We start from the raw sequence: 21,007 nt of genomic DNA, 5'->3' as shown, positions 1-21,007 counted from the left end.
CATTCAACAATATTAAATATTAAAGAAAGGTTAAGGACTATGAGGACTAAGAAGAAGCTGCCAAATAGGAATGTGAGTAGCTCTCTGCCCTTTGAGATTGACAGAGATGGGTGAGATAATTAAACCATAACTTCCTCAACGTAACTTTTAAGCATTTAGGATATATAATCAACACTTTCATTAATGTATGGTAGCATCTGGTTTACTTTAATATGCTATTTCTATTTGTAAAGTAAGCTTTTCCAAGCTCAAAAGAAACAACAGCTATTTAGTAGAATATAAGACCAACATTAAAAGACTGCTATTGTTTTTTTTTAATTCAGTTGGCAGAACAATGGATCACTCTGAATTAAATTTTATGATACATAGAGTTCATCAGACTATGGCATAATTACCAAATATGTAACTTTTCTTCTATGCCTTCTACTTATCCTACTCATTCATTAAATTAACAATACGTTGAGGTCCTCTACTATGGTCCATCACTGGTCTAAATATTACAATTCCAAATTTTGAAAACTTCTCCCCTGATCCCTAAACTCTAGTTCCCTTAATCTACATTCTTGTTTCCTGAAGCAAAGTGCTGTGCTGAACTCCCTAAAGCCCCATGCAGGACTGAAGAACATACCCCCCCCAGCTGCTGGGAAGATTATCAACTGACTATAGCCTATTCCAGGAATTGCTCTGCTGTTTTACCCAATGTCATGAGTCCTTTGCAGGACAGGCCATAACCAATGACCAGTTGCCTCAGGACATTTCTGAAGAACAATCCCAGCTTCAGAGCTCCCCAAAGGATCAATTGAGGCCTTGGGGTAACTGCACCACAGCCTAACTTCTCTCTCTGCCCAGCCCTGCTTCCTTTGTTTCCCCTGACAGGCATTGATCTTAAGAGCACTCCCACATCAATTCTTGCCCATGAATCTCCATCTCAAAGTCTGCTTCCCAGGGAACTTGCCTGCAAGAGCCACCGACACATATCCTCCTCAGGTGTGCTACATGACTGAAACTGACTCCACCCCTGACCTTAGCATCCCACTTGTTGCTGGTCACCTTTGCAGCCAATCCATCAAAAGAGCATTTCCTCAGCATCCTTCACCTGAGCTAAATGTTGGGGAAAGTAGTGATATGACAGTGCTTGCTAGTGACCATTATTATGACTTAAGTCTGACTGAGCAAGAAAGCTATATCCTTGATAGATTTACAAACACTATATAAAAGTAAAGAATTTCCAGCAGAGGAGAAGAGAAGAAAGAAAACTGTGGGAACACAAAGACCTTTCTCTTGCCTTAAAGCAGAACACTATTACAGTAAAGTGTAAAAAGTGAGTACGCACATGAAAATTCATGTTAAAACTAGGATGTCAATAAATTAGAGAATACAAATCAACAAAGAAACGAAGTGTAAAAGGCATCAAAGTGGTTTTTATTCATTTAATTTTCCTTTCAACTTATAAATGCCAGCACAAATTCTAAAGAAACTGCACTTAGATGGAAATTTTTAATTATGAAGATATAGCCCTAAGAACAGAAGGATAATTATGTGCTAGCTTACAGTTCCTTGTAAAAATAATGATACATAAAAATTAGTAGAAAATAAAAATCTGAGAGGTTATCTGATATCCGAAAATATTAAGCAATTTTCCACGTATCTTGGTTTTGATTACTTTTACAGAATAATCAAGCTTATTTAGGTGAAGAGAGTATTTAATTATTCTGTTTTTATTAATAGTGTAGCGTGCCCTTCAGAGCTTGGCATAGTCTTTAAGAATCATCTGAAGCTTCTGGCTCAACATGATGTTCCCTCTGGCCTTCAGTCTGCCACTAAAGAATGCCTGGAAAGGAGAGACAGAAAATGAGTAACAACCTTTATAATGTTACATTTATTTATTTTTTCTAAAAAACCATTGCTCAAACTGAATAAAATTAATAACTCTGGACAAAAAAGGCGATTTTTTTTTTAGCAATGATAGTTTAACGATTATAAACAGCATCCATATTTTTAGACACCTAAGAAAAGAAAAAAGAAGACTGTGTATTTTAGAAAATCATAGAATAACTTATCTGAACTGACAGATCTGGGAGTTCTATTTCAACCTATGCTTCTGGCTTTACTCTGTGTTTTCACACATGATTTTGAGACCATATGGAAAAAAGGCTACACTGTATTCCTAATAGTAAGAATACTCAGTTCAGAACTTTTAAAAGCAGATTCAAAATATAAAACAGAAAGCAATATAATGACAAAATAAGATAGTGTAACACAGTGGTGAACAGATCTTGGTTGTACCATCAGAAAGGCTGGGTTAAAATCCAGGCTCTGCCACTTATTAGCAAAGTGAACTTGGACAAATTATTTAACCTCTCTGAGCTCCAGTCTCATTTATAAAAAGACATGGCAACAGTACCTAAATATTACAACTTTGTTGTGTGAGTTAAACGAAATAATGTGTAAAGTTCTTAGCTTAGTGTTTGACATGGGGTAAGAACACAGTAAGTGCATCATTATTATCCAGCAAAAGGCTGGCATGTTAAAAGACTAAGAGTTCCTGTACCACCTCCGCATCTGAAATGGCAACAGAAATTTCTGCAAGTTGCTTAAGTTCTCCCTCAGTGAAAATTTCCCATCACTAAAATAAAAATACTAAATCATACTTTTTATACCTTATATGAAATACAAAGTGAAAAAAATGCCCCTAAGTTTTTAGCTAGATGGAAAAAAAGTAGTAACATCCATGTATACTTAGCATGACAAAGCAGCTCTATAAATATTATCTCACTTAAGAATCACAGCCAACTTGACGTGGGCACATCAATAGTCTCACCCCAGTTGACAGATGAGAAAACTGAAGTTCAGAGAGCTTAAGCAACCTGCTCAAGGTCACAGAGCCAGCAAAAAGTACGGTCAGGACTTAACTCAGGTGTTCCTTGCTCAACAGTGCCTCCTGTTTGTCAACTAGCAGCAACTTAATCTCAGAAGCAAATCCTCATCAACTGGAGGAAAAGCAAAAAGTTTTTTTTTTTTTTGTCCTTTTTGAGACCGGCCTCACCACGCTCAGCCAGTGAGCCCTGTGAGCGCACCAGTCATCCCTATATAGGATCCGAACCCACGGCAGGAGCGCTGCTGCGTTCCCAGCGCCACACTCTCCCGAGTGTGCCACGGGCTCGGCCCAAAGCAAAAAGTTTTTATCCCAGAAATAATAAGGAAGAACTCATTCAGTCAAGATCAAGTGCTAGGCATTCAAACAGAAGACTGGAATTTCAAAACTACGACTGCTTTCACTATGCAGTTATAGAAATGATGACTACAACTCCAGCAGGGAAGGAATCAATGCTTAGATCAGCCCACCAGGTACTAAAGTCTGAGAAGGACTCACAGCCTGAAATGAGAACACCTAATCACCTAAAGTAAATATACCAACATTTGGCAATTATCACTGAGCAGAATTTTGTACATAAATCTTTCTTCCTATCTGATTATTTTCTTAGTCTAGATTCCTAGAAGAAGAATTACTGAATCATAACATTTCATAAGTAAGGCTCTTGATCATACTTCCATGTTGCCATGGTTTCCAAATGTGCACCACAATGTACCAGGGCATCACAGCAAACTCACGGGGGCACTGTGGGATATTAAAATTTTTCCAGAGAAATAAAGTCACATTGACTGAACACAACACGAAAAAACCACTCTTGTTTGGACCTAACTACTTAATAAATGGAACCGTTAGGTATTTTTTTTGGCGTAGGAGTGCCATGCAAAAAAAAGCAATGAGAGTATAAGTTGACATAAAGGAAGAAAGTCTGGTAACCTTGGCCACCATGGTTTCTAGAAAGACTGTACAACTTTATATTCTCTCCAGCTGCATGTGAGTAAGATCTTATCCTACCTTAACAATACTATTTTCTTAATCTTTCAAAATTTAGGCAAAAATGACATGCTTTAATTTGCATTTTTTGGATACTGGAAAAAATAGTTTTTCTTATGTATGTTGGTCATTTCTATGTCTTTCATTAATTACTGGTTCATATCATTTGTCCACTTTTTCTATTGAGGTTGTAGAGCTTTATTAGTAATTCCAACATACTGTGTATCATCATTTTCTTGATTTCCCCAGGTTTATGAAAATATTTTACAGAGTCCAATACACAGAAATTTCTGCATAACCTAAATTATTGCTATTGAGCTTATATTTCTATGTCTACTTGCTTTAGTTTACTCAAGTATTAATTGAGTGCCTACAGTACATTAGGTAATATTTTAGGCTAGGGAATACACATCAGTCCCTGTTCTAAATGCAGCTAACATTAAAGTAGGGGAGTCAAAAACCAAAATGTAAACAATTAAAACCTGTTATAAATGTTATAAAAAGAAAACAAGATGCTATTACAGTAAAACAGGAAACAGCTCTCCGTCATGCAAAGAGCTAGGGGAGAAATTCCAGAAAAGACATGTACAAAGATATTGAAGTAAAAGCTGATGGGAAGGACTGAGAGGTAGTTTACATTTTATTCAAGTACAGAAGGAAATCTTAGAGGTGAAATAACCTATAATCTCATTTACACTTTTAAAGGATTATTCAGTTTCCTGTGTGGAGAACAAATTGTATGTTCTCCAAGAACATAGAGAGACAAGTCTGGAAGAAGTAAGACCAGTCAAGCAGCTGGTTACAATAAACCAGGTGAGAGATGAGGGAGGCTTGGAACATGGTGATATCCCTAGAGGTGAAGAGAAGAAGATGAATTTAAGATATATTGTGGAGAAAGATCAGGCAAGAGTAAGGATGAAAAGGATACATCGAAGACAATTCTTACACCTTTGGGTTTATTTGGATAAATACATGACAGTGCCACTTACTGAGAAGGAAAAGACTAGGAGAAAACTAAATCACAAGTTCTATATAGCACATAGTAAGCTGAGATGCCAGTAAGATTTCCCATCAGAGAGGTCAAATAGAGAGTTGATTATATCACCATGGAGCTCAGAGAAAACGAGGTGAAACATTTAAATCTGTGATATGTCAACATATAGATGGCTTTAAATACCATAGGATGGATGAACTCATTTAAGGAAAGGATGTGACATATAAAAGAGCCCTGAATTGAGCCTTGAGGAACACCAAAATTTAATGGTTGGGGGTAGAAGACAACACCAAAGGAGACTAGGGGTCGCCAGAAAGAGACAGCAAAACAGGGGAATATGGTGTCATGAAAGCAAAGGGATGAAAATATCTCAAGAAGTTGGCAGTTAACTGAATTGAATGCTACTGAAAGGTTGAATAAGACATAGATAGAGAAATGCTCATTGGATCTGGCAAAACAGAAGTCATCAGTAACCCTCACAAGAATGGTATCAGTGGAGTGACAGTTGTGGAAGCCAGATTAAGAGAGTGTAAAGCAAAGTCAAGACAGAACGTTTAGATCGGTACTGCCCAGTAAAGTAACCACTAGCACACGTGGCCCTTTGAGCACTTGAAATGTGGTTAGTCTCGGCTGAGATGTGCCGTAAATGTAAAATATATACTGGATTTTAAAGTCATAGATTTTTAAAAGGATATAAAATATCTCATTAATATTTCCATACTGATTGCATATCAAAATAATATTTGGATATATTATGGTTAATAACATATATTCTTAATATTAATTTCACCTGTTTCTTTAACTTTTTAAAATATGGCTATTAAAAAAACTTTAATTACATATGTGGCTCACATTATATGTCTATTGGATAGTGCTGGTTTACACAATTCTTTTTGTGAAAAGAAGCAGAGAAATAGTACAGCATGCTGGATGGGGATCTGATATCAAGGGAGGGTGTTTGTTTTAAAATCAAGATGTTAGCTTACCTTACATGTGGGGAAATTATGCAGTGGAATGGGAGATACTAGTGTTGGAAAGAGAAGAGAAGAGAAGCTGCAGTGACCTTGAATAGGCATCTGGCACAGAAGAGAAGGGACTAGTCTTTGACAGGAAGAGGGAGGCTTCCTTCAATGTAATATAAGGGAAGGAAAAATATGGGTGCAGATGCGGATGAAACAGATCTGGTAATGGGAAGGTAAAATTTTCATCTGAAAGCTTTTTTTTTCAGTGAAGCATGAAGAAAAGTCATCAACTAAAAATGAAGGAGAAGCAGGGGTGTACAAATTTTGAGGAGACAAGTTTGAAATAGTCACCTCAGACAACAGGAATGGAACTTACTGAAAAACCATAGTAAGATTGCTAGATAGTGCTTAGAGACTATTTGAGGCTTGTGATCAAAATTTAAAGGAAAACCAGTTTGTCCGGTTGCATGACTCTCCTCCTGACATGTTTATCTATTCAGATATAGATGCAAAGATGGCAGAGAATGGGTTTAAAACAGGGTGGAGTTCTCCAGGCAAGTAAGATGAGAGAGACACAAGGGAGTTGAGGGTGTTTTCAAGGGCAATATGAGCACAGAACGTGGAATCTAAGCTGAACATGGAGAGAAGAAAAAGCAAGAAGAAGTTGATGGATAAAAGTAGTGACGTCAACAAACTGGGGCCTTAGTGAAGTTTCATTGTAATAGTAGGGCTAACAAGTTAATGAAACGGCAGGTGATGGTCTTAGAAAACAGTGACGTTTTGAAATAGACATTGGGAGCTATACATTTTATGCTGCTAATAAGGACTAAAACTGATGCAAAGTGGAGTGAAAAATAACTAGAAGGGAGATCAAGAAGTAAGAGTCTATTTTTTTGGGAAAGTCATTTTTACAAATGTTGAAGGAAGGTTGACAAGAGTTGGTGGCAGAGAGAGAAAGATGATACACTAGATGATAAGGTCTTTGACAACTAAAGAACAGCAATGATAGGTAACATTAAGGCAAGGGATGAGGTAATACAGCCAAATGACTTTAGAAAAGCCCTGATACAAATTAGAATTTTTCTAAGAATTATCATTAAGAATAATAACTAAACTCCTTGCCAAGATCTACAAGGTCCTGTGTGATTTAGCCCGTTCCTCTCCCATCTCACCTCTTACCACTCTCCCCACTGCTATCTCACTAGTCTTACTGTTCTCCTCTCAGTTGTTTACTCCAGTGAGCCAAGATACTCCTGCCTCAGGCCTTTGCCTTAACCCCACGGCTCACTCCCTTACTTTGTTCAAGTCTCCATCAGGCCTTTTGGACAATTCTACTTAACTGGATGTTATATTAAACATCCTTCTATATCCAGTTTTCAGTGAGTTCTTAACCTTATATCAGGGGTGAAGGTCTAATTTTATGCAATATCTACTAATATCACATGGTTTTTCACCTTTGAACTACTGACATAATATATCAAAAAGATATGGGTTTTATATTATTTGGGTTTGACATTATTTTAATATATGCTGAAGAGGAATTTTACCTAAAAATTCAGTTTTAAAAGTGTCAGCTAAAACTCTATTTTAAAAATGTGAGAATATTGGTACCAACTGTGTCTTCTTTAGAGTCCTAAGGAATCTGTCTTATAAATGAGAATCCAGAAATCAGCTCAAAAATTACAATTGTCAAATACGAAACAAATAATGATAAATAAACGAATATTCTGAAAATACTACCTTCTGAGGGTCAAGCTTGCCCAGGACTACCTGCATGAAATCTTCATCTGACAGTATGATAGTGGTATCAGCAGAGCCCTTTGCAGGGCCTTGGTGCACTTTTCCAGAACCATTTTTCAGGTCAATAGCTGAGAAAAATAGGAAGAAACCAATGTATATTATTTTCTCTACACAATATGAAAGTAAAATAAACCATCCTAAATAAAGACATTTTTATAGTTTCCAAGTAAATGTGGTATTTATTCTATAATTATTCTATCTGTAGATTATACATTATCTGTCATTTAGAAAAATTTAGAAAATCTTTTCAAGAAGCCCTTTTTATAATGTTCTTCAAATTATTCAAATCAATAATGGTTTTTCCTGAATGAAGAAGTTTATTTGACAGAGATATTTTAAATGTTAATTAATGTAGAATAAGATAAGGAAGTTGTTAATAGTTAAGACCTTTTGGTTCAGATAAAGACTGCAGTCATAAAAGGAGGAAAGTTCAATTTTAAAATAGCACAGGTTCAGTAGGTTGGAGGAGAGGATTATACAATCTAGTTACCTTTCAAATACATGAATTCATCAAAGATTCTGTCATATGGATAACAAGATAATCAAAGTAGATTTGAAAAATATTCTAATTATTTGTTACACACTATGATTTGTTTATAAAATATTTACTGCCATAATTGTTGTTCACAATTACGCATTCAAATCGATTTTTTTCCTTTAACAAACTTTTTGACAGAAGGATTAAATGTCCCAGAAACAGGCCTAGTAGGTGGGAAAACTATTAAAAATATAACTTTATTGCTTTCTATACAACATTTATAGAGCTTTATACCAAAAATGCATTTTAGAAAATCTGAACCGTCTCATATGTGACTGAGACCATGCATCCAGGAAACCCAATTCCACCCCGTTCAGCTTCAGCCTCATGAGCGGCTTTCTCCTGCCACAGTGAAGGAGCAGCAACTGGATCACTTGTCCTACGAGTGTGTAAGGAACTCCCAATTTAGGGTCAAGGAAAAGCTACACATAAATAAGAAGACCCAAAGCGCTTATTGACATTCTGCTTAGCCCAACCCTGCTCCAAAGAGAAAATTAAATCTCACCAGTTCTACACAGATGAGAATTTTGCTAACTAAACTAAAGGAAAACAAAAAATAACCTTAATAATGGTTACCTTGGGGAGAAGAAAGGGCCAGGAGAAAGGGACCTTTTTGCTTTGTAAGCTTTATACACTTTGTTAAGTTTCCAGTACGGGTGTCAGACAATATGCGAGGTACTAGAAGTGTAGCATAAAGAGCAAAGGCCGTGTTCTTATTGGCACTTAAGTATTATGAAGGAGTTTTCATATATTATTTGTATAGTTAAAAAGAAAGGGAATGAAAGAGAGGGAAGGAAGGAGGAGGGATAGAAAGAAAGACTTCAAAGAAAAGCAACCCTCTAGTATTCAACAGACTTAACATTCATGGTTTTCATTCTTCACAAGTAAAGCTAAGGCCAAATTTTGCTCAGGAATAAAACTAGACCCCACACACCTTAATGCTAGAGTATGAGAGTAAGTCTCATAGTTAACAAAGGTTCGTAGCTGTCCCCCTGCCTTCTCATTCACCCAGGCTTTTTTATGTGCTGCTTCACAGCCATGACTCTTGTAAAGTGATAAATCACAAAGAGCTACTAGGAGAAAAAAAGGAGCTATTTTTGTTTATGCCTCCTTCCCTTAAGATTACAAGGGAAGGAGGCACAAACATGTTTGCTGGCACAGACATGTCTTGTCTTTGTTTCCCCTATACCTCCTTCAAGGCTAAAGGACTTAGGAACTTTTTGTGAAATGAATGATTAGGAAAGCACAGGGAAGAAGGATCTCTACCAAAATAATAATAAAAATAATAATAAATAATAACAACAACAAAGGAAAGACTTAGATTTAAGATTTTTTTTTAAATCACACCAAAACACAATACTTTGTTGTGCTATTCCTGTCACAATTCATGAACTAAATTTAATCATGAAAAAACACCAAATAAACACAAACTGAGGAACATTCTACAAAATAAATGGCCAGCACTCTTCAAATATGTTAAGGTTATGAAAAACAAAGACTGAGGAACTCATCCAGATTAAAGCAGACTAAAGACACCTAACAACCAAATGCAATGTATGAGCCTAGACAGGACCCTGATCAGTTCTTTCTTTTTCTTTCTTCATTTCTATTATTGTTATCATTATTATTCTTTTGCCATAAAGAACATTATTGGGACAATCAGTGTAATATTAATAAGGTCTGTATATTACAGTATTGTATCAATGTAAATTCCCTGATATTGATAACTGTTCTGTGAATACATATGAGAATGTCTTTGTTCTCAAGAATTGCTACTAGAACAGCCTTTTACTTTAGGGATAGAGGGACATCATGTCTGCAAGCTACTCCCAAATACTTCGGGGGAAAAAAAGTGTATGATGAAAAGAAAATAATAAAGAAAATGGGACAAACATTTGAAAGATTTGGGTAAACTGGGTAAATCATAGACATAAGTTCTCTATACTATTTTTTGCAACTTTTCTGTAAGTCTGAAATTATTTCAAACAACAAATCACAAATAGATGTTATTAAGATGAATAACACACACAGAAGATGGAAAGCCACAACTCTTTTAAGTGATTTGTAAAAGGTGCTTTCCTGTGTACTTTGGAGTACTAAATGCACATGGCCAAGCAGTGAGGAGTCACCGCTGGTAAGAGGAAAAACAGTCATTGTTGCAAAGGGAGCAGAGAGTGACCCTGAAGCAGGTGTCTCTCCAACAATAGGCCCCCATCTCTGATCAGACTGCGTATTTCTTTTCAAAGGTCATCTTTCAAGACTTTTCTATAAATGTATAAGATGCTCATTTGGATCCCAGTCCAAAATTTGGAACCAACAACCTTAAGATTTCATTTACATCCAAGCTGAGAAACCCTAAAGGGTGATCTGGTTTGACTGCTAGATGAGCACCAATCCAAAAACTCCTAGGTTCTAATGATCAAATGGTATCCTCAAGAATGAATGTATTCTGAGCTCAAAGAATGCCAGTTCCCAAATCTCTCCCAAATTCTTCCATATTGTGGCAAATTGCCAAGCTCCGAAATAGATGACTGCTAACATTCAAAGAACATCCTCATCCAGTTGTGGCATGCAGTGCATAATGGATGCCTGCATTTAGTCCAGATCTGTGGCCTTAGCCCTATACAAGTAATTAGAATACATATTTTTTAAAACTCAACTCACTTTATTACTTAAACAATACTTAAACAAAAGCACATAGTATGCGTCTAATTTTTCTATCTAAATGTAAATTCCACTTGTTCCTAAAATGGAAAAAAATTACAAATATGTGAAAGGAAACCAAATTTAAATTTAGGAGGAAAACAATCAAATTGCTCCATGCAAACCAGCTTAAACCTGTTTTCCTAAGGAAAACAAAAGGGTTTTGCTTAGGAACATTGTATCGGTCCACATCCAGCCCAGTGAGGAGGGAAGCGCCCAGGCTGCTGGGCCAGGGTTGGGGGCATACAAGGGTCTCAGCCACCACCACCCCTGGATATCGGCATCCAGCCCAGTGACAACCAACCTGCTGAAGGCCCCTGGGCTCTAAAGCTAGAGTAGGGGGGTGAGGGCCTCTGCCCCATCTCTCAGTGTTCACGTCCTGCCCAGCGACAACCAAGCCACCACTGGAAAACCCCCAGCTGCCGAGCTGGAGTTGGGGGAGCCCACAGGCCTCAGCCACACACCTCCCACCCTCCACGACCAGGCCAGAGAAGGAGCTGCCTGTGAGCCAGCCCTGTCCCCCCACCTCCGCTTCTGTTTCCCTAACCCCTCTCACCTGCCCCTCCCACTGCTCCACAACATTTTTGAATGCCAAAAAAAAGATAAATAAATTTTCTAAAAAGAAACATTGTATCTTTAGCACATGAAAATAAATCTTTGTAAAAAGTATCAGTACTATCTATGGCTATTTTTCAGCTGATACATTTAAACAACAAATAGAATCCTATTTAGAAGCATGGGATTTCTGTTTAGAGTTATTATAAATTGCATATTTAAACTTGAGGGTCAAATCCTAACATTTTCACCTTGTTTATGAGAATCACTGTTCTATGAAGTAAAGAGGAACAGCAGATAATCCTCCAGAACCAGCAAAGATTTTCCTTCCTTTTTCTTCCTCCATGAAATGGAAAAAAATGGAAGAAAAATCTTTGTTGGTAAAAAGATTCGAAAGTAAGGTGGTGAAGCTAATGTTCTTACATTAGTAGTTAGTTGGAACTACTAATCTATCGAATATGGTTTTCAACCCTCTGCCTCCAGATATAAATTTACCCCTAAATGCTAGGCCCACAGTCCGCATAATTTGGCCCAGATCGTGGTCACCTACAGTTCTGGCACCATAGCTCATCATCTTCTCTCCCAAACCTCCCTCCTCTCCCGTTTCACACTTCCAGTAATGAAGTCAACATCCTAAAGCTTACCTGCTCAAAATCTCAGCATTAGTTTTGACTCTCATTCCTCTTGTTTTTCAGACGTAATTAGCAGCCAAGTCAGTTGATTGCATCTAAGCAGTAGTTCCACACAGGTTCTCTCCTCTCCATTAATACCATTATCTTAATTTAGGTCTTCCTTCTACTCTTCTACTCTTCCTTTCTTCTACTTTGTTTCCTCAACCCTAGTATTTCAATTTTCCTGACACATTGCCAACTAATAGTTATTCCCATGGACAAAGAAAAGACATGCTGTCTTTTCATATTTGTAGTACCCAACCTAGTAGAGAACTTGGCAGATAGTTAAATAGTCAAATATTTGTTAAATTAACCAATCCTCCCATTCTCTGAAAGCTAAGAGCACCATTTGCATGTCTCTTATCACTTGCACCTGTAAGAATAGGTAATAATTCCTTTTCTAAATTGCTTCAGGCTGGGTGTGTTTTGGAATTCAGAATTTTTTAGATTTTAGGAAGGAAATACTATACATAAAACATATTATATATTAGAAAATACCCCCAATGGTGCCACATTCTATAAACAAATACAATATTTCTATACTTGATTAATTCACACTAGGTGAATTAAATAAAGACAATCAATAGCATCATGTAAGTTCAGGTCAGGCCTTGCCACCAGTGAGTTATGAAAAAAAAATCTCCCATCTTGAGAGGTTTTTGGTCTCTGGAGTTTCAGATAAGAGTAACTATGTTTTAATTTTTAGGAGCAGACTATTCTGTAGGCCACATAAAGCCTCTGTAGGGGATTGAATTATGTCCCCCCAAAACTCCCTGAAACTTGAATTGTGTTCCCCAAGTTTTATGTATTAGAAACTTAGCCCCCACAATGATTGTTAAGAGGATGAGAAATCCTATTATGGTAATTGAAAGGTGGAGCCTTGAAGAGGTGATTGGATTGTAGGACCATGCAATAGTGAATGGATTAAAAATGGTGGTCAGGGGTGTGGTGCAGAGGACTTTAAAAGAAGAGAAGTCTGTCTTGCTTTCTCTCTGCTTCCAAAATCTTGCAATGTGAGATCCCTGGGTCACTGTTGCCCCCACCAGATGGACTTTGGATTTCCCAGCCTCAGAAACTGTAAGCAATAAATTTCATTTTCTTTATAAATCACCCAGTTTCAGGTATTCCGTTACAGCAACACAAAAAACATACTAATACAGCCTCTGATTCTTTATCTTCTTTACCTTTCTATCACCTTTCATTTCCTCTGAATTTTTACTGTTGCTTAGAACAATAGAATAGGATCCAAGGTGTTTATTAGAACCACTTTTAGCTAGTTTTAGAAATTAATAGTAATAAATGTAAAATGCTGTTTACTTATAAAATGTTTCAATGGTAACATATTTTTCCTACATACTTCACACATCTAAATAGAAAATAAATGTCACTATCCAAACAACAAATCTATTAATAGAAAGTAAGGCATCCATTTCAGTACTTTTTTAAAAATGGTAACCATCCTATTCCATCTAAAACTATGCTTTCTGTGTGACTTTTAGCTCTTATTCAATACATTCAGAGTCAGGCTAATAATATGTGTTACAGACCACACTAGAATATGGAAACAGACAAATTAAACTGCAGCCTTTTCTCAAGATTAAGCCCAAGTTAAGTGAGAGGAAACATATAATTATAAATGATCATAATATAGCAAGATAACTGTGACAAGCAACAGACCTTGTTAAACGGAATTCAAAGAACTATTTCTCCACCTGCTGTCTATTTCCACCTTTTTAACCTAATCAAAGAATCCTTAGAAAAATAAAATGCCAAAGGACAATCTTTACTCAAAAGGGTAAAACATCTGAAGGCATAGGATATTGGAAAAAAGTGTTCAAATGTGTCCATTCGTTTCCATTTTGGAGTAATAAAAAGACGCAGACAACAAAATCATTGTGTTCTTGCTATTACAAAAGTTGTCAGAATCAAAATGGAGTCACTTGTGTCAAACCCGACAAAATGGAGCCAGGGAAGTCCATGAAGGAAGGGTTCTAATGCAGATAGGCCTAGTAACAAGAGCTATAACAAAAGACTCGGCAAAAACCACAACCCTGCACAAAGGCCACCACAACCTCACACAATAAAAATACTTCTGCAAGGACATCTGCCCAGCAACTGCCTGTCTTACCTCACACTTGCACCCATCTTGTTAGTGATCCTTGTTATTGATCTAAGGACAATTGTTTCAAAACAACTTATAAAATGTTTTAATGGTATCACATCCTCCTCCTTTTCTTTTTAAAATTTGTCTTCCTTTACCTCCCTGAATATGCCCACACATATTCCCATTGCAATGCTCATTCCCAAATAAATATCTTTTCTTTTAGAGAGGCTCTCTTTCTGTCTTTTATCTTAAGAAGACATAATCTGATGTCAAGAAGCAGAACCAAAGCAAGCTCACCTCAGACGAATTGGCAGTCCCTGGCATCAAGTGCAGTGCCCACTGAGCACTTTGTGCTCTCCACTTCTGAGAGTTGCCTTTTCTGCCCTGGTGAATATCTTCTCAGATTCTCAGACTCCCTCCCTTTGGTGAGGTCTTTCGACTTTATTCAGGATCTCATTTGGTTATAAGGCAGCCTTAAGTAAAGGACCTTGCATCCCGCTTGGGAAAATAAAAGACTTTTTTCTTTTCTGGCAAGTCCTTTCTGGTACAAAGACATTTCGTCTTTCTGGCGAGGAACCCTTCCGGTTTACAGAGAATTTACGTTCTGTCTGTGAAGCCTGTCTTTTCTATTGAATTCACTTTTGTTTTTTTCTGTACACCTGGTTTAATATTTTGTTTGATTTGCATGCCTGGGTTAAAATTTTGTGAGCACTCTTATTTGGGTTTCATTTTGGTTTGGTGCATCTGCAAATGATTTGGCTCTTTTACTTTTCTTCCCCTGCTTGTTTCTGAACATCTTCTGAGAGCAAAAATAAACATTCTAAATGGGAGGCACAGGACGGCCAATTAAAAGCCACTAGGGCAGACGGCACCATCTATGAGGGATCCTCATATAAGGATCTTCGAAAAATTCTCCTATGTTAAGATAAACTGGTCACGACAGGCAAGATTACCACAGAGGAGCCTGCCAGTCTCAAGAAAAATTCCATGCAACTAGGGAAAACTTGATCACAAGTTGTACAATTCAAATATTATATTTTGCTGTCTGCAAAATATTTTTTTAAAAATTGTGCCAGGTACATTTGTAAAAGCAAAACACTTTGCCCAAACTCTTAAAATTCCTTGACAAAGCTTATAGAATTTTATTTTACTCTCGAGAGATTTATAAAAAACAGAATGAAATTCTAAAATTCTAAGGCATGCCAAACCCTCTCGGACTCCAGCCAACTATACATTCGAAATTTATGGTCCACTCTCATGCACATTTTTACATTGATGGACAAATTAAACCAAAGATAATTTATGGCCATCATGGGAATTATTCAAACTCTCCAAGCTTGTTTTTCATAGAAAACTACAACTGTATAGAGTTAAACAGTCTGAATGTGGTATGCCCATAGAGGCTTCTAACCTATTTCTTTTTTTCCTCTGCCTAAATTGAATCTGCTGACTTTTCTGCTTGTATTAAGATAAAACTTACTGCTGCATTTGTCCTTGTAATACAAATTGGAAGACTGATAGTCTAAAAGAAGAGAACCAGGCAAGTGTTTATAAAATTTGGGCTCTCAGATCCAACAGGTCTACTCATTAACCACCCTCATGCCTTGGCAAAAATCTTAAGCTCAGAGAAATAATAAAAGATATCTCTGCCCAGCATAGAAATTGCTTTGTCTGCCACACATAGGCCAGGAAAAAAACTCAACAACTGCAAATAATCTTTTAAAATCCATTCCTGGGCTGGCCCGGTGGTGCACTAGAGAGTGCGCCGCTTGGGAGTGCAGTGGCGCTCCCGCCGAGGGTTCGGATCCCATGTGGAGACCGGTTCCCGCTCACTGGCTGAGCGTGGTGCGGGCGCAACACCGAGGGTTGCAATCCCGTTGCCGGTCCCCGGTACGGGCGTAACACTGAGGGTTGTGATCCCGTTACCGGTCAGTAAAAAAGACAAAAAGGGAAAAAAAAAAAAATCCATTCCTAAAGTGTTTTCCCTGCCTGCACAGACTAGTCAAGCAACCAGATCAGCAAACGAAAGATAAACCTATTACTACATTCAAGGACACTTGGAGGTTTGTTTTTCTAGCCAGTTCTACCTAAAATGTAATTATCTCAGGGATTAACCCTTAAACTCATTAGAAAAAAGTTAAAAAAAAAAAAAAAAGTAAAAAGAAATTTTTTTTTGAAAAAACCAAACTGCTACAAAAACCACTTTATCCAAAAATTTTGTTCACAGCCTACAAAAGGGAAGATGAAAACTCTAAGATTTTTGCTTTTATTCATCTGTATGTTTTTATGGCTTTGTGTCTATATAACATGTGTATATGATATTTAATTTACAAAGAGCTCTATTTAATTGGCTTAAAGGAAAAATATTAAGCACTTAAATCTTATAAATTTCTAATAAATTTATCAGAAATACACTAATTAACCCAAATACTTTTCAAATCCATGTGACTTAGGTAAATATTTGGTAAATAAACTAATTTTAAAATTGCTGATAAAATAAAAATAGAAATGTCTTCAGAATTGTCAGCATACATTTTTACCTGGGTTTATTGGTCAGGCAGTTTTACATCTGTCTCTGCCAGGTGTGAGAGTTTGATATAAAGTCATAAAATTATAAATCTGGCCTTAAAAGCAAAATGACATTTGTTTCTGTAACTCTTTGATAAATAACACTAATATAATATTTTAATTAAAGCAATCATGTCTCCAAAGTTTTCAGCATTAAATATGACAGACATACAACTTTTATTTCTGTTAGATCTTTAAGATAATAAAGAAATGAGTTTAACTTGAGAATAAATGTACATAGGAGAGAGCAATGTGTTGTCCATTGCTTCCTGTATGTCATGCACAGCAACTTAACTTTTAGGGTTTTTCTTTGACAAGGAAATAACTTAATGACTAGCTTTGTCTAGTATCTTAGTTTTCATAAGTAATCTAGGTATAATTGTTAAAAATAATAAATTAGATAAATGTAAATGGAATAAATGTTTATAACTGAACTTTTCATGTAACTTAAAATCTTAGTTATATTAAGTAACAGATATTCAAAAATGTCTGAAATCATTTCCAAGTAAGTCAAAAGACTGAAACATTAATAATTAAATATAAGTTCCTTTTGGCTTTTATAGAAAAACAAAAGATATGTCCTGGGGGAAAAAAAGTGTTCTATGAGAAAATGCATTTCTAGAAATTATAAAATATGTATTCATAAAATATTGATATATGAAAGTTCAGGGTTTGCTTGTTTCCTGCATTTCCTCTGCAAATTAAGGTTGCTAAAAGTTGAAATTCCAATTAATGTATATGGCTGTGCAAATAGGATACATAAGAAGTATATATAAGAAATATTTTTGAAAAAAATTTATTATAAAGAGGACATAAAAATGTATTATTTTATTGAAAGGGAAAATAGCTTTGTCTAGTCCAGAGGTTATTTAAAAATTGTTTTCAAATTAGGATTTAGGGGAAAAAATTAAAACAAGGCAAAAAGGGACCAGAGGTAAGAGAGAGATACAAAGAAAGTTATGAGAATGTATTTTTGGTAAGAAAGGTTAAAAAGAAAATAAAATAATTTTGTATGAGAAAAAAAATTTGTGTGATCAAAATGACAAAGGAAAAAGGAAAATAAATTTTTGTCCTAAGGCAGAATAAAAAAGAAAAAGGTATAAGACAAAACTAAAGGTTTAAGAAAGCCATAGAAAGTATTAGCAATCTATAAAAGGTTCGTGAAAAATAAATCTTAATAAAGGAATTTTATGTATAATCGAGTTGGCTAAAATTAGAAAGGAATTATTTATAAGTTTTTCTAATAATTAAGCATTGGTGTCAGGGGTGCACTGATGCTGTACCAGAATCTGGTCCTCTATGTTTAGAAGAACAGGTTTGCTTGGAATGTTGATGTGCTCTTGGTAAAATTTTTAAAAATTGCAAGACGTTTTTGGTTTTTAATTCTGAAATCTGTTTCTTAAAGTTTTCAACCATCTTCTGAACTTCAGCTTTTTCCAGTTTTACAATTTCCATTTAATTTCCCTATTTCCACATTTAAAATGCTATCTTCTTCAATTTAAAGCAGTAATGTCATTTCTCAAAATAGGATTTTCCTTTGGAAGCTTTTCTGATTCGTATCTCAGAAGCTCAACTCTTGCTGCACCTCACTGCACATGGTTTGCAAGTCAAGCATCATTGCCTTCAGCTGTTCCTCCTTTTCTTGAGAAGGTACATCTTTCTGCTTGACTGGGGTGATAACTCTCTCCCTCAACTTTTTTGTCAGCTCCTAAATCCTTTTTTTTTTTCCCCTCTCAGTTCTGACTTTGCTGTTGTGGCCTGACACTAAAAGTGTTTATCTTGAAGGCCTAATATTACTTGATTCTGTACTCTTGGCTTTTCTTGATGTGTCTGAATTGTTGCAGGTAACCAGGCAATTTCACATGCTTTTACTTTTTCTGAGAGCCATATATTCCCCTGCTCAAGGTACTAGTTTTCTCGTTTACTTCTTCTACAACATGTTGTACACTCAACCTTGAACACATACTCTTCCAGTGTCTGATTGAATTCAAGTACTTTTTCATCAGGTTCAACTTCCAGGTTATCTAAATTGGCTTCCCATAAGGAGAAGCAATCACACAGCAAGAGGTTTTTCTATACCTTTAAATAATTTACCTAGAAAACAAAGATTTTTGTTTTTTATCAGAATAATTTCTTATTCTTCATGTTGTCTTTATTAAGGTCTTTTAACTATATGGGGAAATTGAGTCATCTCTGTTAAAGGTGTAAGGTTTTTTTTGTTTTCTCTTTAATCCTGTAACTTCGGTATTTTCCTTTAAAAATTTTTAATTTTCACTCAGTTAAGTGAATGACTTATTTCACAGTGATTTGTGATCCTATTTTGATTAAGTGTTTTAAGCCTTTGACCTTTTTTTTTTAAATGAACTTCCCCAAAATCAAAATTAAGTCTTTTTGACGTTAAATAACTTCAGAATTTTCCAGTTGGGCCCCTAGAGAACCTCAAAGGATGTATCTTTCATATTCAGAGATGTTAAACTGATTAGGCTTATTTAATGTATTAAATTGTACAGGAAATTTGTATTGTCAAATAATAAAGTAATGCTAAATCTTCTTTAAGTTATATTTATATGGATATGTTTTTGAAGTGCATGTTCTAAAGATTATGTAATATTTATAAAAGTCTGATGGTCCTGATGTGGTGCTATCAGTTATGATTGTGGTATTACATTAAAATGCTATATGCAATAAAAATAACTGAACTTCTTTGTCAATTATGAACTCTCATCAGGTTTTAACCACGGCTATTCTGTCACCCAGTTTTGATCTTTCTCTACAGGCATCTGCAATCAGAGTCCCAGAAAAGACTCTAACAAGTACTCCTGAATACAGGTTTCTAAAAACTTTAAGATCGATGTACTAAGTAAAAACTTCCAGAACTCTAATGAAAAAAAAAAAAAACTGATGAATTCATGAAACTGCTAATAAAAATCAAATAAAACAAAAATGTATTACATGAGATTGAATATCTTAGGAAGATGTTTCTATGACTTTTATTTGAAACGATGTTGGTTCTTTACTTAAATACTTTGTTTTCCAGACTTAAGGAAACTTTCTCTCTTAAGCTATCCATAGTCTACAGTAACTTGGTAAGGTATACTTTTGTGAACAAAAGTGGAAACATTTACTTTTTCTGCCTACTTGATCCCTCAAAATTTGGACACTATTCATGAGTGCTCTAAATTTTTCGTGGCAATATAGTTGTTTGCATAAGTTCAATAAGAATTTGCTTTCTACATAACAGGATACAATTGGAAAAATTGGTTATATTACTAACGTTTTGACCAAATTTGAATTGTTTACAGGCACTATAGACAGAGTCTGAAATCTGCCTTGGTTTGGCTTTCTAGCCTCAAGAAGTTTTTAAAAGTCCAATCTGAGATTCCTATGTCATAATTTACTATTCTTACTGCACTTACATAAATGATCAGGCCAAATGTGATAAAACTAAACTTATTTTATAAACAAATTAATCTTACTCTGATTATCTTTGGTAGAAATCAGGTGACTGGAGAGAGAAAAATGTTTCTAAAGAAAAATTATAATACACCTGTTGTTAGATTGTAGCCCTGTGCATTGTTTTTGAGATTTTTTTTTTTATCTACTGTAGAATAAACTGGATCCTAAATTCTTCTAGGTACCTCCAAATCCATTTTCTCCCATGAAATTACTGAAAATGGGAACTGCTCTTTCCTAAAGCCCTATAAGCTGAAGCTAGACAACTTGGTGTAAATCTCAAAGGACAAACCTTGTGTCTGAGTAGTATGAGCCATAGAGAAAGTTCACCAAACCATCTAACACCATAACCAGAGACATTAAAACTACAAACCAGATGGAGAAATGGATGCATTCATACTGTGGACAACTTTTCCCAAGAATTCGAAACAAGACTCTATATCATAATGAGATTATTACACCCCTTAATACCTACCTTTTTCACTTGAGAGGATAAGGTGTAATTGAAATTTCACAATCAGTAGCTACTGCGGGTAACTTGACAGAACCTGACCTGAGAAATCCTTTAGTCCACCTACTCAGAAATTTTGGTAACATCCCTAATACAACTTTTTGTTCAAATTGTACCAACAGCTCTTTTATTTTTTTTTTTTAAATAAAGCTAGCTTTCGGGCCGGCCCAGTGGCGCACTGCTACAGTGCGCCGCTTGGGAGCGCGGTGGCGCTCCCGCCGAGGGTTCGGATCCCACACACAGACCGGTTCCCGCTCACTGGCTGAGCGAGGTGTGGGAGCAA

The 21,007-nt window shown here is 35.9% G+C and overlaps 1 protein-coding gene across 1 annotated transcript in view; it reads right to left on the bottom strand.

Annotated features, from left to right (window-relative positions):
* Positions 1-1,401: 1,401 nt before the first annotated feature.
* The window catches only part of HSD17B4 (hydroxysteroid (17-beta) dehydrogenase 4), an 88,305-nt gene continuing 68,699 nt past the window's right edge, over positions 1,402-21,007 (bottom strand). Inside the window, exons 23-24 of the mRNA XM_008590509.1 lie at positions 7,562-7,689; positions 1,402-1,831 (exon numbers count right to left, since the gene is read on the bottom strand). Coding sequence (XP_008588731.1) covers positions 1,742-1,831; positions 7,562-7,689 — 218 coding nt within the window. The 3' untranslated portion in view covers positions 1,402-1,741. The remainder of the gene's footprint in view (positions 1,832-7,561; positions 7,690-21,007) is intronic.

The sequence above is a fragment of the Galeopterus variegatus genome, unplaced genomic scaffold, assembly GCF_000696425.1.
Source record: "Galeopterus variegatus unplaced genomic scaffold, G_variegatus-3.0.2 Scaffold6169, whole genome shotgun sequence".
In the NCBI taxonomy this organism is placed as follows: domain Eukaryota; kingdom Metazoa; phylum Chordata; class Mammalia; order Dermoptera; family Cynocephalidae; genus Galeopterus; species Galeopterus variegatus.
The sequence above is the reverse complement of the archived record's forward strand: the minus strand, read 5'-3'. Positions and strand labels throughout refer to the sequence as shown.